The sequence below is a fragment of the Bison bison genome, unplaced genomic scaffold, assembly GCF_000754665.1.
Source record: "Bison bison bison isolate TAMUID 2011002044 unplaced genomic scaffold, Bison_UMD1.0 scf7180017864491, whole genome shotgun sequence".
Lineage (NCBI taxonomy): Eukaryota > Metazoa > Chordata > Mammalia > Artiodactyla > Bovidae > Bison > Bison bison.
The window spans coordinates 24,098,816-24,113,710 of record NW_011495050.1 but is presented as its reverse complement, the minus strand read 5'-3'; the positions used below and the strand labels follow the sequence as shown (position 1 = coordinate 24,113,710).

Here is a 14,895-nt window from a genome sequence, read left to right as displayed (position 1 = left end):
AAAGCTTTTCAGCAGATGTGAATAAGCAAGCCATGTTGGGGCTTCCCAGGGGTGCTAGTGGTGAAGGACCCGCTTTCCGACGCAGGAGACAGGAGAAACAGGTTGGGTCCCTGATGGGAAAGATCCCCTGGCGGCAGAAAGGGCAAATCACTCCAGTAATTCTTGCCTGGGAAATGCCCTGGGCGGAGGAGCCTGTGGGCGACAGTCCACCAGGGTTGCCGATTGTTGGAAACGACTGGAACGACGTAGGGCACACAGTGTACACTGCTGCTGTTAAGTCGCTTCAGTCGTGTCCGACTCTGTGCGACCCCACAGACGCTGTATGCTGCTGGTCATCTTTGTAAGTCTTTAGCTTTTCTCAAAACAATTTAAACTTTTTTTAAACTAGTGAGTTTCCCTCATCCTTTTACATATGTAATTTGGTTATCCAAAACTTTGATTTACGCGTACATTTTTAAGATGAAGGAGTTAAAGAACAAGGCATCTCTTTCTCTTTCCACCAGTCATCTGGATGGAATGAGGTCACTATCAAAAAAGTTTTCAGGAGAAAAAAGGGTAGGAATATAGATATTCAAAAAAGAGTCCATTGAAAGGAAAGGTAAAGTGAATCTTTTTTATGCATTTTCTAATTGTTTTCTACCATGACCATTTACTAAGCTCCTGTGTGCCAGGCACTATTTGTGCTCAGTCGCTTCAGTTGTGCCCAACTCTTTGCGAACCCATGGACCATAGCCTACCAGGCCCCTCTGTCCATGGAATTCTCCAGGCAGGATTATTGGAGTGGGTTGCCATCTCCTTCTCCAGGGGATCTCTCCGACCCAGGCATGGAACCTGCGTCTCCTGCATTGCCAGCGGATTCTTTTACCACTGAGCCACTGCGGAAGCCCACTATACTATTGATAGCACTACTTTTTTTGGCTACACCACGAGGCTTCCCTGAGAAGGGGTCAAACTCCGCTCTCCACAGTGAAATCGAGGAGTCCTCATCACTGGGTCTCCAGGGAATTCCCTGGCTTCCTTGATGAAAAAAACCGGAGTGAATTATGAGAAGGCTGTGAGTTGAGTTTATTCAGTGTCTTACTCTGTATAAAATAGCCCAGGGGAACAACCTCTCAGACAGCTCTGAGAAACTGTGAAGATGTGAGGGAGGAGCCGGGACATAAGAATTTTTTGCTGTGAGAAAACCTGTAGTTGAAGTCCTGAGATGAGTGTTAATCACGGAACAGGCAAATCAGGTTAATGATTTTATGTATCATTTTCTAAGTACGGGAAGATGCAAGAATCTGTGAAAGCTGAAATTTCTCAGGTATGGACCTGCATTATCTTGGGGATCTGTCTGTCTCTAGCCTGAATTCCCCTCAGTCCCAGAGTCCTGGGTGACTGTGGTGGCTAACGGCTTGATCCTGGTAGAACTGGAATGGCAGGCAACATTTTTCTCTACAGTTCTTTGCATAAGCTTAGTTTTTACATATTCCTGGTAGATTTTTTTAAAATTCCCATTTTACAGAGGAAAAACCAAGGCGAAGAGGTTAAGTGATTGCAGCTTGTGGTCTGAGTGATGTTATTGGTCTGTGCTGTTTCCAGTTTTACCTTTTAAAAGTTGTGTGTTTTGTTTTTGCCTTGAAATGATAAAGGTTTCCTTTAGTCCAGTTTTTTTTTAAAAAAAAGCATATTGATTTCAGGTATCTGTATTAGCGATCACTTTTCATTTACTTTTTAAAAATTTTTTTCCCTTTAAAAATTGAGGCATACTTTACATATGGTGAAAATCACAGGTATTAAGTGTACAGTTCATTGACAAGACCAATGTTTGCACCTTTGTAACCCACACCCTTAGAGAACATTCCCAGAAAGTTCCCTCGTTAGAGAACATTCCCAGAAAGTTCCCTCGTGCCTCTTCTCAGAATATCCCCTCCATAGACAGCCCACCCCATAGGTGTTTTGCCTATTCATATAAATGGAATTATACTGTAGGTGTTTTTTTTTTTTTGTATTGGGTTTCTTTAACTTAGCATAATGAATTTTACATTCATTCATGGTCTTGGAGTGTGTCAATATTTGTGCCTTATTATTGCTGAGTATTACTTTGTTATAAGAATAGACCACAATCTGTTTATCCATTTGCCAGATGATGGACATTTGGGTTTTTCCAGTTTGGGGCTATTATGGATAAATCTGCTCTGACCAGTCTTGGAAAAAAAGAGCTTGTGGGGACTTCCCTGGTGGTCCAGTGGTTAAGACTCTGAACTCTGAATTCATGGGACCCAGGTTCGTTCCCTGGTCAGGGAACTAGATCCCACATGCCAGAAGGAAGAGTTCACATGCCGAGACAAAGATTCCGCATGCTGCAACCAAGACCTAGCACAGGAAAAGAAATACATATTAAAAAAAAAAAGTTTGTGGACATCTGGTTTTATTTCTCTTGAAAAACACCTTGCACTGGGGTTCCTGGCCGTCGTGTGTTTTAACTTGATAAGAAACTGCCAGGTATTTTCCAAATTGCCATTTTTCCACTCCAGTCCACAGGGTACGAAGCTCACTGGGTGTGGAGTGGGAGCTGTTGGTGACTTGGGTTTGAATTTTCCCCTATGTGGCTGATGACCTGAAACAGTTTATCTTTGCTTCTTGGCCAACTATATATCTTCCTTTGTGTTGACTGCACATTTTTTAAAAAACTGAGTTTTATCTTTTTGTTTTTTTTTTTAATCCTTCAGATTTGTGAGAACTCTATATTTTGGTTAATAATAATAGTATAGTCCTTTGTTAAATATATTGTTTGTGAATATTTTCTCTCAGTGTGGCTGCCCACTGATTTTCTTATTAGTCTATTTTGATGAACTGGAGTTTTTAATTTCAGTTAAGTTCAATTCACGTTTTTTCTTTTATGGTTAGTACTTTCTGTGTTAGTACTTTGTTTGCCTACCCTGAGATTGTAAAGATACTCAATTTTCTTCAGAAGCTTTATGGCTTTAGCTTTTATGTTTACATCTGGTTTAGTTCTAAATTTTTTGTAGAGCTTTTATGTTTTGTGTACTGCGATGTGAGGTGGAGGCTTGTGTTTATTTAGAAAGGCGGTTTAATCATTAAACCTAAGAAAAAAGTTGATTTCTCCCATAACCTTTAATAGCTACAAAAGGTTTTTTTAGAAAAACAAGTAAGGTGCATATCCTCACCGAATGAGGATTGATTTGTCTCGGTTTCCAGAGGGATCACAATTTGAAAGGAATACTTGACTCAGAATGCTTGCCATGTGGGCTTCTAGGATTTCCTCTCTTCAACAAAACTTAATATTCTAAGCCTGAATCCGTTAACTTCCCCAAATTCACCCGTACTCAGATTTGCCCACACTAGTCTCCTTCGACCCCTGACTCAGATTCCTCGGATAGCTGCCTCTGTCCCCCTTGCCATCTGAATCTCTTCCTTTATTCCGTCTCCATGTTATATTGATTTTTTTTTTTTCCCAACCTCCTGAGTGCCTTATTCTGTCCTGTTCTTATTCTTGCTACCACTTCTCTCATTTAGGCTCTCATTAACTCTCACTTTATTATAATAGAATCATAACTGGTCTCTCTGCTTCTAGCCTTGCCATCAATAATCCTTTTTTTTTTTTGGTCTATTGCATATGCAATTTCCAGAGGTATTTTTCTCAAACACAAATATGAGCTTGTCATCCTACTCCTAAAAAACGTGGGCTCACTACCTCCGGGAGATGTGTGTTTCATGACCCTTGTGTTTCTCATCTGCTGAAGTCGGCTTACACAGTTAAGCAATGCGGTGGATTTCACTGCATCCCTTTCCCTTTCTCTCCCAACCCCTCCCCTTTCAGGTTACCTTCTTTAGGATACAAACGGCTGCCGTATATGCCAGCCAGTACTTAAGCTGTGAGTCTTGAGATTTGTTCAGATTTGATAAATTTATCTGTACAATCCTGAACCAAACAGGCCATGGTTATGTGACTAGAATATACTGATAAATTTAGGTCTGGGATATGCTTCCCTTGAACTATTGGTTGGAGGGCTGTGAGTGGGGGCGGGGTGGAGTGGGATTAATTTAACAAATCATTGTGAGAGCAGAGGGTTGAGACATCTGGAGGCTGTTCCTGGGAAGAGAAAGAATGTTTGGAGAACAATAATAAACAACAAAAAAAATCCCTGCTGTATTCCTTATGCTAAAGGCCACATTAAAAAAAAACACAACTTTGTTTTGTATCAGAGTATAGCTGATAAGCAAAAAATGTTGTGACAGTTCAGGTGGACAGCAAAGGGACTCAGCCATTCATATACATGTATCCATTCTCCCCCAGACTCCCTGCCATTCAAGCTGACACACAACATTGAGCAGAGTTCCCTGTGCTCTACAGTAAGTCCTTGTTGGTTATCCATTTTAAATACAGCAGTGTGTGCATGTCGGTCCGAAACTCCCTAACTGTTCCTTCCCCTGGTCCTTCCCCCCAGCAACCATAAGTTCTTCTCTAAGTCTGTGAGTTTCTTTACTTAGATTCCACATATAAGGGATGTCATATGATAGTTCTCCTTTTGTGTCTTGGCTTCACCCAGTGTGACAGTCTCTAGGGCCATCTATGTTGCTGCAAATGGCATTATTCTTTTTAACGTAAAGCCTGCATTTCTTATGGAATATATTTTGCCATCAGGACTTGCATTGCTCCTGACACCCTCAAGCATACTTTTTCCTTTGTAATTTCTTGGATTTTATCCGATGATTTTCTTAGTATGTTTTAAAAAGTGGTGCTGATAGTTGGAAGAATCTGTCATTGACACCCAGGATGGGTCCCCCTTTGTGCATAGCATCCTTTTTATCATTTTCTGAGTGTATTTTAGGTTAGTCTTCAACAAATACATACTGAATACCTCTTTGTGCCAGACACTATTCTTTGGGGAGTTGGCCATATATCAGATTATAAAGGATGAAAGGGCTCAGAGTAGCTGGTCTCCTTGGCTTTATGACCTGGCCTGTCAAATAAGCAACTAGTTCACTTTGAAAGTCACAGCTTGCTTGTGTACCCAGGCCTGGTGGGTTCTTTTTGTATCCTTAGAAGTCCTGGTGCAATAACTATTGATTTATGTCTGGATAGTAATAACTGGACAGTAAAGCCGACATCTCGCATTTGTGGAGTGATTGATACGCGGTTTTCAGTGGACTTTCACATTTGTTCCTGTTTAGACCTCAAAGCATCCCTGGGGTCAGGCTCGATAGGTGATGATATGCTCCTTTTAGATGAATAGTTTCTTTCCAGCTGTCAGATTCTGTACCTTGGTCCATAAGTCCAGGGCAAAATAGGGACTAACTCGTAATACGTCGGTAAGTCTTATTACCTAGTGTTTTCCTGACTATATTAGATTGTAAAAGACTGAAATTCCAGAATAAGGAGTATGGATTTTATTCTGTAGATAGTGAGAGGCACTGAAGAATTATTAACAGGGGTGAGAGGGTGAAAGCAGTTTTTAAGGACGATGGAACGGGCCAGCTGTTTTGGATGGCCCGGGTGACAGGCAGGGTGTGGACAGCCTTCCAGATGGGAGAGGCTGCTATGTCAGGTCTTCCCACCAGAAGTTTCTCATTGCTAATGATGCAAGTTATATGAATGAGAACTCTCACTGGTTAGTTAATGATACAAGTCTATCATGGCCACCCCGCTTCTCTCCATCATCTGAATTCAGGAATCGAACAGATTTGGGACAGAAATGGATACTGGGTTTTTGAGAGATGTCTAATGAGTCCCTTTAAAAAAAAAAATACAGGCCTCCCCACCCACAAATAAAAAGGATCAAGGGAAGTTTTATGAAATATTGTCTGGTGAAGATTTCAGTGGTATTTACTACCTTTTTTAAAAAGCTTCAAAAATTATTTTTGTTTATGGTTTATGGCTGCACTGGGTCTTCACTGCTGCACGTGGGCTTTCTCTGGTTGTGGTCCGTGGGCTTCTCATTGCAGTGGCTTCTGTAGTTGCGGAGCCCAGGCTCTAGGGCGTGCTGGCTTCAGTAGCTGCAGCGCGTTGGCTCAGGGGCTGTGGCTCATAAGCTTAGTTGTCCCTCAGCCCGTGGGCTCTTCCCCGGACCAGAGATAGAACCTGTGTTCCATGATGGATGTTCATCCTGAACATTTTAAAGGCAAGCCGAACAAGAAATAAAGTGTTTGTTAATATCACTCTCTCTGGGTCCCACTATAGATACATTTTAACGTAATGTGAAAAGTCCTGAATATTTATTAGAATGACTGATGGTGAAGCTGAAACTCCAATACTTTGGCCACCTGATGCAAACAACTGACTCATTTGAAAAGACCCTGATGCTGGGAAAGATTGAAGGCAGGAGAAGGGGAGGACAGAGGATGAGATGGTTGGATGGCATCACCGACTCAATGGACATGAGTTTGAGTATACTCCGGGAGTTGGTGATGGACAGGGAAGCCTGGCGTGCATGGGGTCGCAAAGAGTCAGACATGACTGAGCAACTGAACTGAACTAACAAAGTGGTTAGCATGAGTTCTGCACCAATGAAAGGTTGTTGCTGAATGAAAAGACGCTGGGATTCTTGGCCTCCAGAGGAGAAGAATTCAATCTGGGGCCAGAGACGAGGCTTGATCGCTCAGAGCTTTTGTATAATAAAGTTTTATTAAAGTATAAAGGAGATAGAGAAAGTTTCTGACATAGGCATCAGGAGGGGGCAGAAAGAGTAACCCCCTGCTAGTCTTCAGCTGGATGTTATATAGTCACTAGCAGTCTGTTAATGAAAGAAAGGAATGTCTTAAAACTCAGAATGGCACCAGGCCCCTCATCCGTAAGATGCATTTTGGGATAATCTTGGCACCCCGGGCCATGATTCCTCCCGGGCCATCAAACGATTGACTTGAATCTTGAAGAAGGGCAGATTACCATACAAATAGTTTCGTTTACATAGATTAGGGGAACAATATCTGAGTATAACACTCTGGTTTGTCAAGTAGGTTCTGAGCCATTAGGCTGAACTGACTTAAAGACAGAGTCTGGGTTGAATGCACAGTACATTAACATAGCTTAAGAAATATATTTCCATAAGAAAAATGCATTGGTTAACTCAAGGTTTGAGAGTAGTTAACTTCAGGTGAAACCCGTGTCATTATGGCAACACTGTATTTTAAGAGAAACCTCCTTTTAAATTTGTATAGAGAAGGAAAAAAATACCTCTAGTTTGTTTCCTCCTGCCGCTTAAGAGAGATAAAAATGTCTGACACTTGCAGCCTATTTCTTCCATTTGGAGACCCCTGGCCTTCCTGCCTGTTACCCTCACCAAGATGTGGATTCTGTGAAACACTCATATCCCAGTAGTCCAAAACAAGATGAAGGACTTAGCGGCATGGTAGGCAGGGAGATGGTATCTTCAGCTGGGGTAGGCAGGGAGATGGTATCTTCAGCTGGGGATTTACGTATCCAGATACCCCTGTTACTGTGATGGAAGGGGAGAACAGATTCCAGGGCCATCTACTAATCTGACATGACACCTAACAATAGTCTTATTGCTGCGATCTTGTTGCCTGTTGGGCAACTGGTACTAATTATTGGAGGCATTAATTCCAGTATTACAAACCAGTACATAATGGGCTTTCCTGGTGGCTCAGATGGTCAAGAATCTGCCTGCAGTGTTGGAGACCTGGGTTCAATTAGTGGATCAGGAAGTTCCCCTGAAGATGGAAATCGCAAACTGCTCCAGTATTCTTGCCTGGAGAATTCCATGGACAGAGGAGTCTGGCGGGCTACAGTCCAGTTAATAATTCTAACAAATAATTGCAAATAATCGTTCAAAAGTATCACAAGACAATTTAAGCAAGTCATAAAATGGTTGCAACTACTGATAAAACCAAGTAGTATTCAAATGCAAATCATCAGTGGAGTTTTTAATTGCTTGTCAAAAATTTATTTAAAGATAAAATGAGGGCACATGATAGCATTTTCATATGAAAGCAGCTGGTGTCATCTGTGTAAGACATCAGATAAAGCTAGCTAGTGGATCAGGAAACCACAACTGCTTATGGATGAGGGCTTCCCATCTCAAAGAAAGTGAAAGTGAAGTCACTCAGTCGTGTCTGACTCTTTGTGACCCCTTGAACTGTAGCCTACCAGGCTCTTCTGTCCATCGAATTTTCCAGGCAAGAGAAAAACCCACTGGAGTGGGTTGCCATTTCCTTCTTCCCATCTCAAAATAATTGTAGAAAATACAAGCCTAGAAGGAGTGTTGATGTGTATCTGGTTATTTTCTTCCCTTCATTTCATGTGTTAGGAACTGTGTGAGCTGCTGGCAATACAATATGATTCAAAATAGACCCCATCCTTGCCAACATGGCATCCAGGGTCTAGTAAGAGGAAATTGCCGGTAATGAATGTGTATTAATATTGGAACACATAATATTAATACATGTAATATGTGTATTAATATTGGGACATAATTGTGATAAGCAGTTTTGGCCTATCTGCTGTTTTTTTTTATTTCTATGGCAGTAGTGATTCATTCAAGAAATTTAATATATGTACTTAACAAAAGTCTAGACTTAGTAATGTCTTTGCCTTTCTTTTGAACAGTATATGTCCTTGAACTCATATTTCTTGTATTTTAGTGTCTTTTCTTTTTAAAGCTTCCCCAAGACACTGACCTATACAACCCGTGTTCGCTTAGAGTTGGTCACGTATTTACACCTGTCCATCATTTTCTCTTTTTGCAATTACTATAATTTTTATTCAAAAAATGGACATTCTACACTCCGCATGTGGAAAGTACATGACCCATCATTTTCTTGACCAGCTGTTCGGGATCACTGTCCTTCTGACTGATGTGCGTATTTAAACATCTCCTTTAGTGAGGGTCTGTTTTGTTTGTTTGTTTTGCTGTGCCAAGGCTTAGTTGTGGCTGTGAGTTCTTGGTTGAGGCATGTGGGACCTAGTTCCCTGACCAGGGATTGGACCCGAGCCCCCTGCATTGGGAGTACGGAGTCTTAGCCACTGGACTGCCAGGGAGGTCCCAGTGAGGATATGTTGATGGCAAACTGTTATTCTTTGAAACTGTCTGTATTTGGCTCAAGTTCTTGAAAGATATCTCAGTGCTTGTGTGTGTGCTTAGTCGTTCAGTTGTGTCCAGCTCTTTGTGACCCTTGGGACTGTGGCCCACCAGTCTCCTCTGTCCGTGGGATTTTTCAGGCAAGAATACTGGAGTGGGGTCGCCCTTGCCTCCTCCAGGGGAATCTTCTCTACCCAGGGATCAAACCCCAGTCTCCTAGGCCTCCTGCTTTGCAGACTTGATTCTTTACCCTCTGAGCCATCGGGGAAGCAGTCCTTGGTTGACAGTTGCTGACACGTTCAAGCTCTCCATCCACTGTAGAGTTACGCTTTGCTGCTAAGAGGTCAGCTGTCAGTCTTGTTGGCATTTACTTTTTTTTTTTCCTTCTTTTTTTACAAAAATACTTGGTTTGCTAGGTAGGGTCTTAGCTGTGGCGTGTGGGATCTTCGTTGCTGCACGTAGGATCTTTTGTTGCGGAGTGAGGGCTTTTCTCTAGTTGTGGTGTGGGCTCTGTAGTTGCAGCACGCACGGGCTCAGTGGTCCCACGGGACGTGGGGATCTTAGTTCCCTGACCAGGGGTTGAACCTGTGTCCCCTGCGCTGGTAGGCAGATTCTTAACCACTGGACCACCAGAGAAGTCCCTTGACCTTTACTTCTGATTCATTAGGTCTGAGGTTGGTCCTGTGGTTCTACATTAGTAACACATGTGGGATGATGCTGAAACTTCATTTTGCTGACAACACTTTTCTTTCTCCTTTTTTTTTTTACTGAAGTATAGTTGGTTTACAGCGCTGTGTTCATTTCTGCTGTGCAGCAAAGTGACTCAGTGATACAGACCACACTTTTGATAGCAGTGGTTTGTGGACTCATACATTTCTGATGCTAATTTTCTTTTCTTGGAATCATGCGTGTGTAGTCAAAACTTGACTTTTTATTCCTTCAAACAGGTTTTAATAGCAGAAAGATCATAGCGCCTTTGTGAAAATGTTTAAAAGATTGGGGGTGGGCAGAGATAAATGGGAGATTGGGATTGACATATACACACTCCTATTTATAAAATAGATACTAGGGACCTACTGTATAGCACAGGGAACTCCACTCAGTAATCTGTAATGACCTATATGGAGAATTTTTTTTAAAAGAGTGGAGATATATATATCACGGATTCACTTTGCTGTATAGCAGAAAGCAACATAACATTGTAAATCGGCTATACTCCAGTAAAAAATTTTTTAAAAGTTTAAGTTAGTAAAATTTCAGTAGGTGCTTTCTTTGATTCTTGTTATTTACCTGAGAATATTTCTTTGCCTTATTTTTTTTCTCCTTTACAGGTCTTTAGAAACTAAAAGGAAGTTTCTTAGATAATCTGTTTGTTCTAAAGGAAGTATGTAAACCGGAATAGAATCTTAAAAGATACTTATTTATATTAGTGACAGTTGTTAATTTACTGGATAATCTTTTCATTAGTTTACATTGAGAAATAGCTTAGAATGGTGATCTTCAGAAGCTGTTTACTTTTGAAGTAATCTAATGCTATTTTCTTTTAACTAAAAGTAACGATGTGAGATATTAATATCACCTTCAAGAATGTTTCATTACCTAGATTCATAGTAATGAATATTTATGGTATGCATTTTATGTATGGAAAGGAGAAAAGCATTATTTAACAATTCAGCATTATGATTGCAAAGCATTTCTTTGTCTATGAGTAGTTAGACTGTATCATTGGATTTTATTTTAATGTGACAATTAAAATTTTTTGAAAACTTAGCTATCAAGTTATACATTAGCAGCTTTTTATTCTAAATTTCAAAGTATGTGTACAAACTAGAAGTGCATTTTTTGATCTTTAATTTCAAGTTTTGGATTTCTTTTTAGGTGATTTAAATGTATTGCTATTTTGTAAGAAAAAGTTTAACTGTAAAGTACAAATAACAACACTGTTCTTGAATGGGATGCAAAATTTGTATTTCAGTGGTTATCTGTTATTGCCTCTTCCCTTTCACTAGTAAACACATTCTGTTTTATGAGTTTCAGTTTTGTCTTTGGTAAATAGCTGTGGGAATAAAGTATTATTTTATGTATTGAAGCTAAGCAGGGAGTAATAATCACTTTAGTTTTTCAAAGGATGTTTCTTTTTTTTTTTTTCATTTTAATGATAATCCAAGTTGTTGGAATAGGATGGTTGCAAATAGAGACTAACAGATCTAATATAGAGAGCATCTCAGAACACAAAGAGCACCAGGTTTGCTGCCCTAAAAAAATTAAATTAGCCATTTTTGCACTTCATATTTTCTCTTTTCCAGATGCTGGCCTTCTAAACCTTCTGGTGCTTGATACTTCTTTATGCACATTATAAACTAGGCTCTGGCTTGGCCTATCTCTTTATATTCAGAGATCCAGAAAGTTCTTTAGGGCACAAAGGGAGGGAACACAGTTCTTCCTGTCCACACCTGCCTCTCAGGTCTCCCGGTGGCTCTTTGGACAGCCTTCTTTCTGGCTCCTTCTGTCCACTGTCCAGACATCTTTCTTATCATTCCGAGAGAATATAGTGGTGACTCAGCCCGAGCATGAAGATCGGAACCCGACCAAGTCCATTCAGGGAAGTGGGAGTTACAAGTCTGTCTCCCTCTGCTCCCTAGCCTCAGCTCACATGAGAGCGGCTGTCTGGAACACTCCCTTGAAAAGAATTCTGAGCCTGCTGCCAGCGGATTGGTTAACAGAGTCGCCAGGCTTTGTGAACCGGATGCGGTGGCTTCTTAGGTGGATCCTGGGTTACTGGAAAGAGCATGTATGGCAATTGCAATCAGGACCCATGACTGAGTCTCAGCTGGAAAGGTCACAACTCCCTGCAGGTTTCCTGTGAATCCTGGGAGTCCTCGTCTGTGGAGTGGTTGTAGCAATGATCACGCCACTTAGGGCATGCAGAACTGCTTCAGTAATAGGTAGGAGGTGTGGCGGTGGTTTCTTGATTTAAGCCATCACCCGTGTGGAAGGTATATGGATGGAACTGGCGGCACTAGGCTGCAAAGTGAATCAGGAGGCCTGCGCTGAACTTGGGGGCTGGGGGAGGGAGAATCTGTTTAATGCACTTTTAAAATTTGCCTGCCGAAGTGGGGCCCTAAGGAAAGATTCAGTGTCAACTTGACTGCTTAAACTTTCTCCTGCGCGCACACTGTGTAAACCAGAGGATTTATAGCTTCCCTATTGAAAACACCGGCTTTACTTAAAATCCAACTCAAAGGACTGCCAAGGGCTGCTCATTTTTACCTTTCTCTTTCCTTGAACTTTCTCTTAACATTTAGTTCTCAGTCACTTAGCCTGATTCCCTAAAATTATTCATTTGTGCTGTAATCTTTGTCTCTCGAGATCTCCGAGTCTCTTACTTTCTGGTGTTTAGAAGGTCCTCTTCCTACAGAGGCTTTCCGTTGCCTCCCTCTTCTCCCCAGCCACAGTGTAGCAGAATTCCTTTTTACTCTAAATGGAACAGCCAGTTTATTTGGCTGTCCTCCCCGCTAGACAGCGGACTAGCTTGAGCGGGGATTAATATGTATTGATGTTAGCCTAGTGCTTGGCATATATTTGTTGGCTAATAGCTAATTTTTGAACGATTCAGTGGATGAGTTAATGTTACAACATTTATTCTGCATTTTATTTGGTTGCTGATGTTTGTTTATCTCCTGCACTACTAGGATTTTATGGTGAATTAAATTTCCCCCAGCATGTATTTACCACAGTTGTTTGAGTTGAAATAGTTAAGTGTCAGAAATTTATTTCACTATCAGAACAGGACCCTGTAGACAGGGTCTTACGTGAATAAAAAGCACATTTGTGTCAGAATTCTAAAATAAGTACATTTCAAGTAAAAGGCCCAAACTTGGGACTTTCTGGTGGTCCAGTGGATAAGAATCCACCTGCCAATGCAGGGGACGTGGGTTCGATCCCTGGTCTGGGAGGATTCCACATGCCACAGAACAACTAAGCCCACGAGCCACAATTACTTTTTTTTAGTCAAACTTAATTTCAGTTTTCCTATCGAAATTGCACTCAAGTGGAAGGCGCATCTGCCATTGATAGTTTTTAGAAGATATTTCCAAATATTGCTGCAAAAAAATTAGGCAGCTGTCCAAAAACAGTATTATCAGATTATAATTTATAGTTTTAAAATTTTAGCCATTTTATTGTGAATATTGCACACATAGAAAAAGTGCACAGAATATAAACACCTTGGTTATCAACTGAGCAAACATTTGGTGTATCTACCACCTAATTGTGACTTCTTTAAAAGGTTACCCTAGAGGTGACAACATATGTCCTTGACTTTTAAAGATTCTCACATTAATCGGTACAGTTCTCTCCCTGGACAATGCAAGGACCTACCGTCAGTTCAGTTCCAGTTATTCCCTCTTGATGTATATGCTATTATTATGTATTGTTTATATTTTGTACTCATTAATCATTATTGTTATTATTTGTTATCAGTATTCACAATTGCCAACATAAGGATCAGTTTTATTCTTAACTTTTTGGTCCGTCTTCAGCCTTCCATCTGGTGTCATTCTTTTCTTGTCCAAAGAATACCCTGTAACGCTTTCTTTACTGCTCAGCTGCTGATGACAGGTTCCTTTGGTTTTGTCTGAAGGTATCTTAGTTTTGTTTTCATCCTTTAAAGATTGTTGTTGTTTTTAAACTTGTAAGGTGGTCCTTTCCTCCCTAACATTTTAGAGATGTAACTCTATTGTCTTCTAGCTGCTTTTGTTTTTATTACAGCCAGCTGTCTGAATATGTTCTTCTGTTTTATCCAGCCTATTTCTTTTTTTTTTTGGTAACCCTCTTAATGGGTTAAACCCATCCCATCCACTGAGTTCTTTATTTGGCTACTGTATTTTTCATTCTAGAGTTTCTATTCTTTAAAAAGAATCTCTCATATCTCCCCGTTATTGTGATTCAAGTACCCTGAGAAAATTCTCATTTTTTTTTTAATTTTTAATCTCTGAGTATTATAAATGGAGACACTTTTTATGGGGAGCCCATTAACTTCAGTGTCAAGAGCCGCACCTGTGGTCTGTTGTCTGTTGTTTCTGCTGGTCCTTATTGTTAGCAATCCTGTCTTCTCCTGTTTCTTATATTTTGGATGTTGTATTTCAAAAACTGAAGAAGTTATTCGAAGTGTGGGATGCATTTTTCTCCACTAAGGGTTTTGATAGATTCTTAACAGGGGCTGGCAACTGGCGGTCCCCTCCATCCAGTCTCAGATGCCGATGAGGCAAAGCTGGGCGGTGTCTCTGCCCTGTCCCCATGGATGAAGTGCATCTTACTCCAGCCCCTTCCCGATCTGACAGTGAAGCCCTCGGGGTTTCTGCCCTCCAGCCCCACCGGTATCCCTCTCCTCCAGGTCTTAACTCTCTGGCCCAGAGAGTTAAGAGGCTGTCAGGGTGCCCTCAGGGTCTTTGCTCTCCTCCCTCTTTTCTGGCCCATTAGTTCTCACTGCCTTGCTAGCTAATACCTTCTCACATGTTGTTTTTGTTCAAATTTTCTAGTTGTCCTCAGTGAGAAGATTGGTTTGTATAACGTAGCTCACCATTGCTTCCGTCATAGCTCAGTTTGTAAAGACTCTGCCTGCAATGCAGGAGATCTGGGTAGGGAAGATCCCCTGAAGAAGGAAATGGCAACCCGCTCCAGTACTCTTGCCTGGATGATCCCTTGACAGAGGAATCCTTGGGGTCACAAGAGTCAGACACCATTACTGAAAGTGGCGGATCTCTTAATCGTTCTTTTCACTCTGACTCTTTTTTTCTGCTCTGACATACCTATTTCCAGGTGGGTTTTTTTTTGGGGGGGGGGGGGTGTG

The 14,895-nt window shown here is 41.1% G+C and overlaps 1 protein-coding gene across 2 annotated transcripts in view; it reads left to right on the top strand.

Annotated features, from left to right (window-relative positions):
- The first annotated feature begins 307 nt into the window (after positions 1-307).
- The window catches only part of LAPTM4B (lysosomal protein transmembrane 4 beta), a 60,563-nt gene continuing 45,975 nt past the window's right edge, over positions 308-14,895 (top strand). Inside the window, exon 1 of one of the 2 annotated variants that reach the window (XM_010863542.1) lies at positions 308-340. In XM_010863542.1, the coding sequence (XP_010861844.1) occupies positions 323-340 (18 nt within the window). In that variant the 5' untranslated portion in view covers positions 308-322. Of the gene's footprint in view, positions 341-1,006; positions 1,055-14,895 lie in introns of those variants that run through there. The other variant, XM_010863541.1, reaches the window with a different exon arrangement.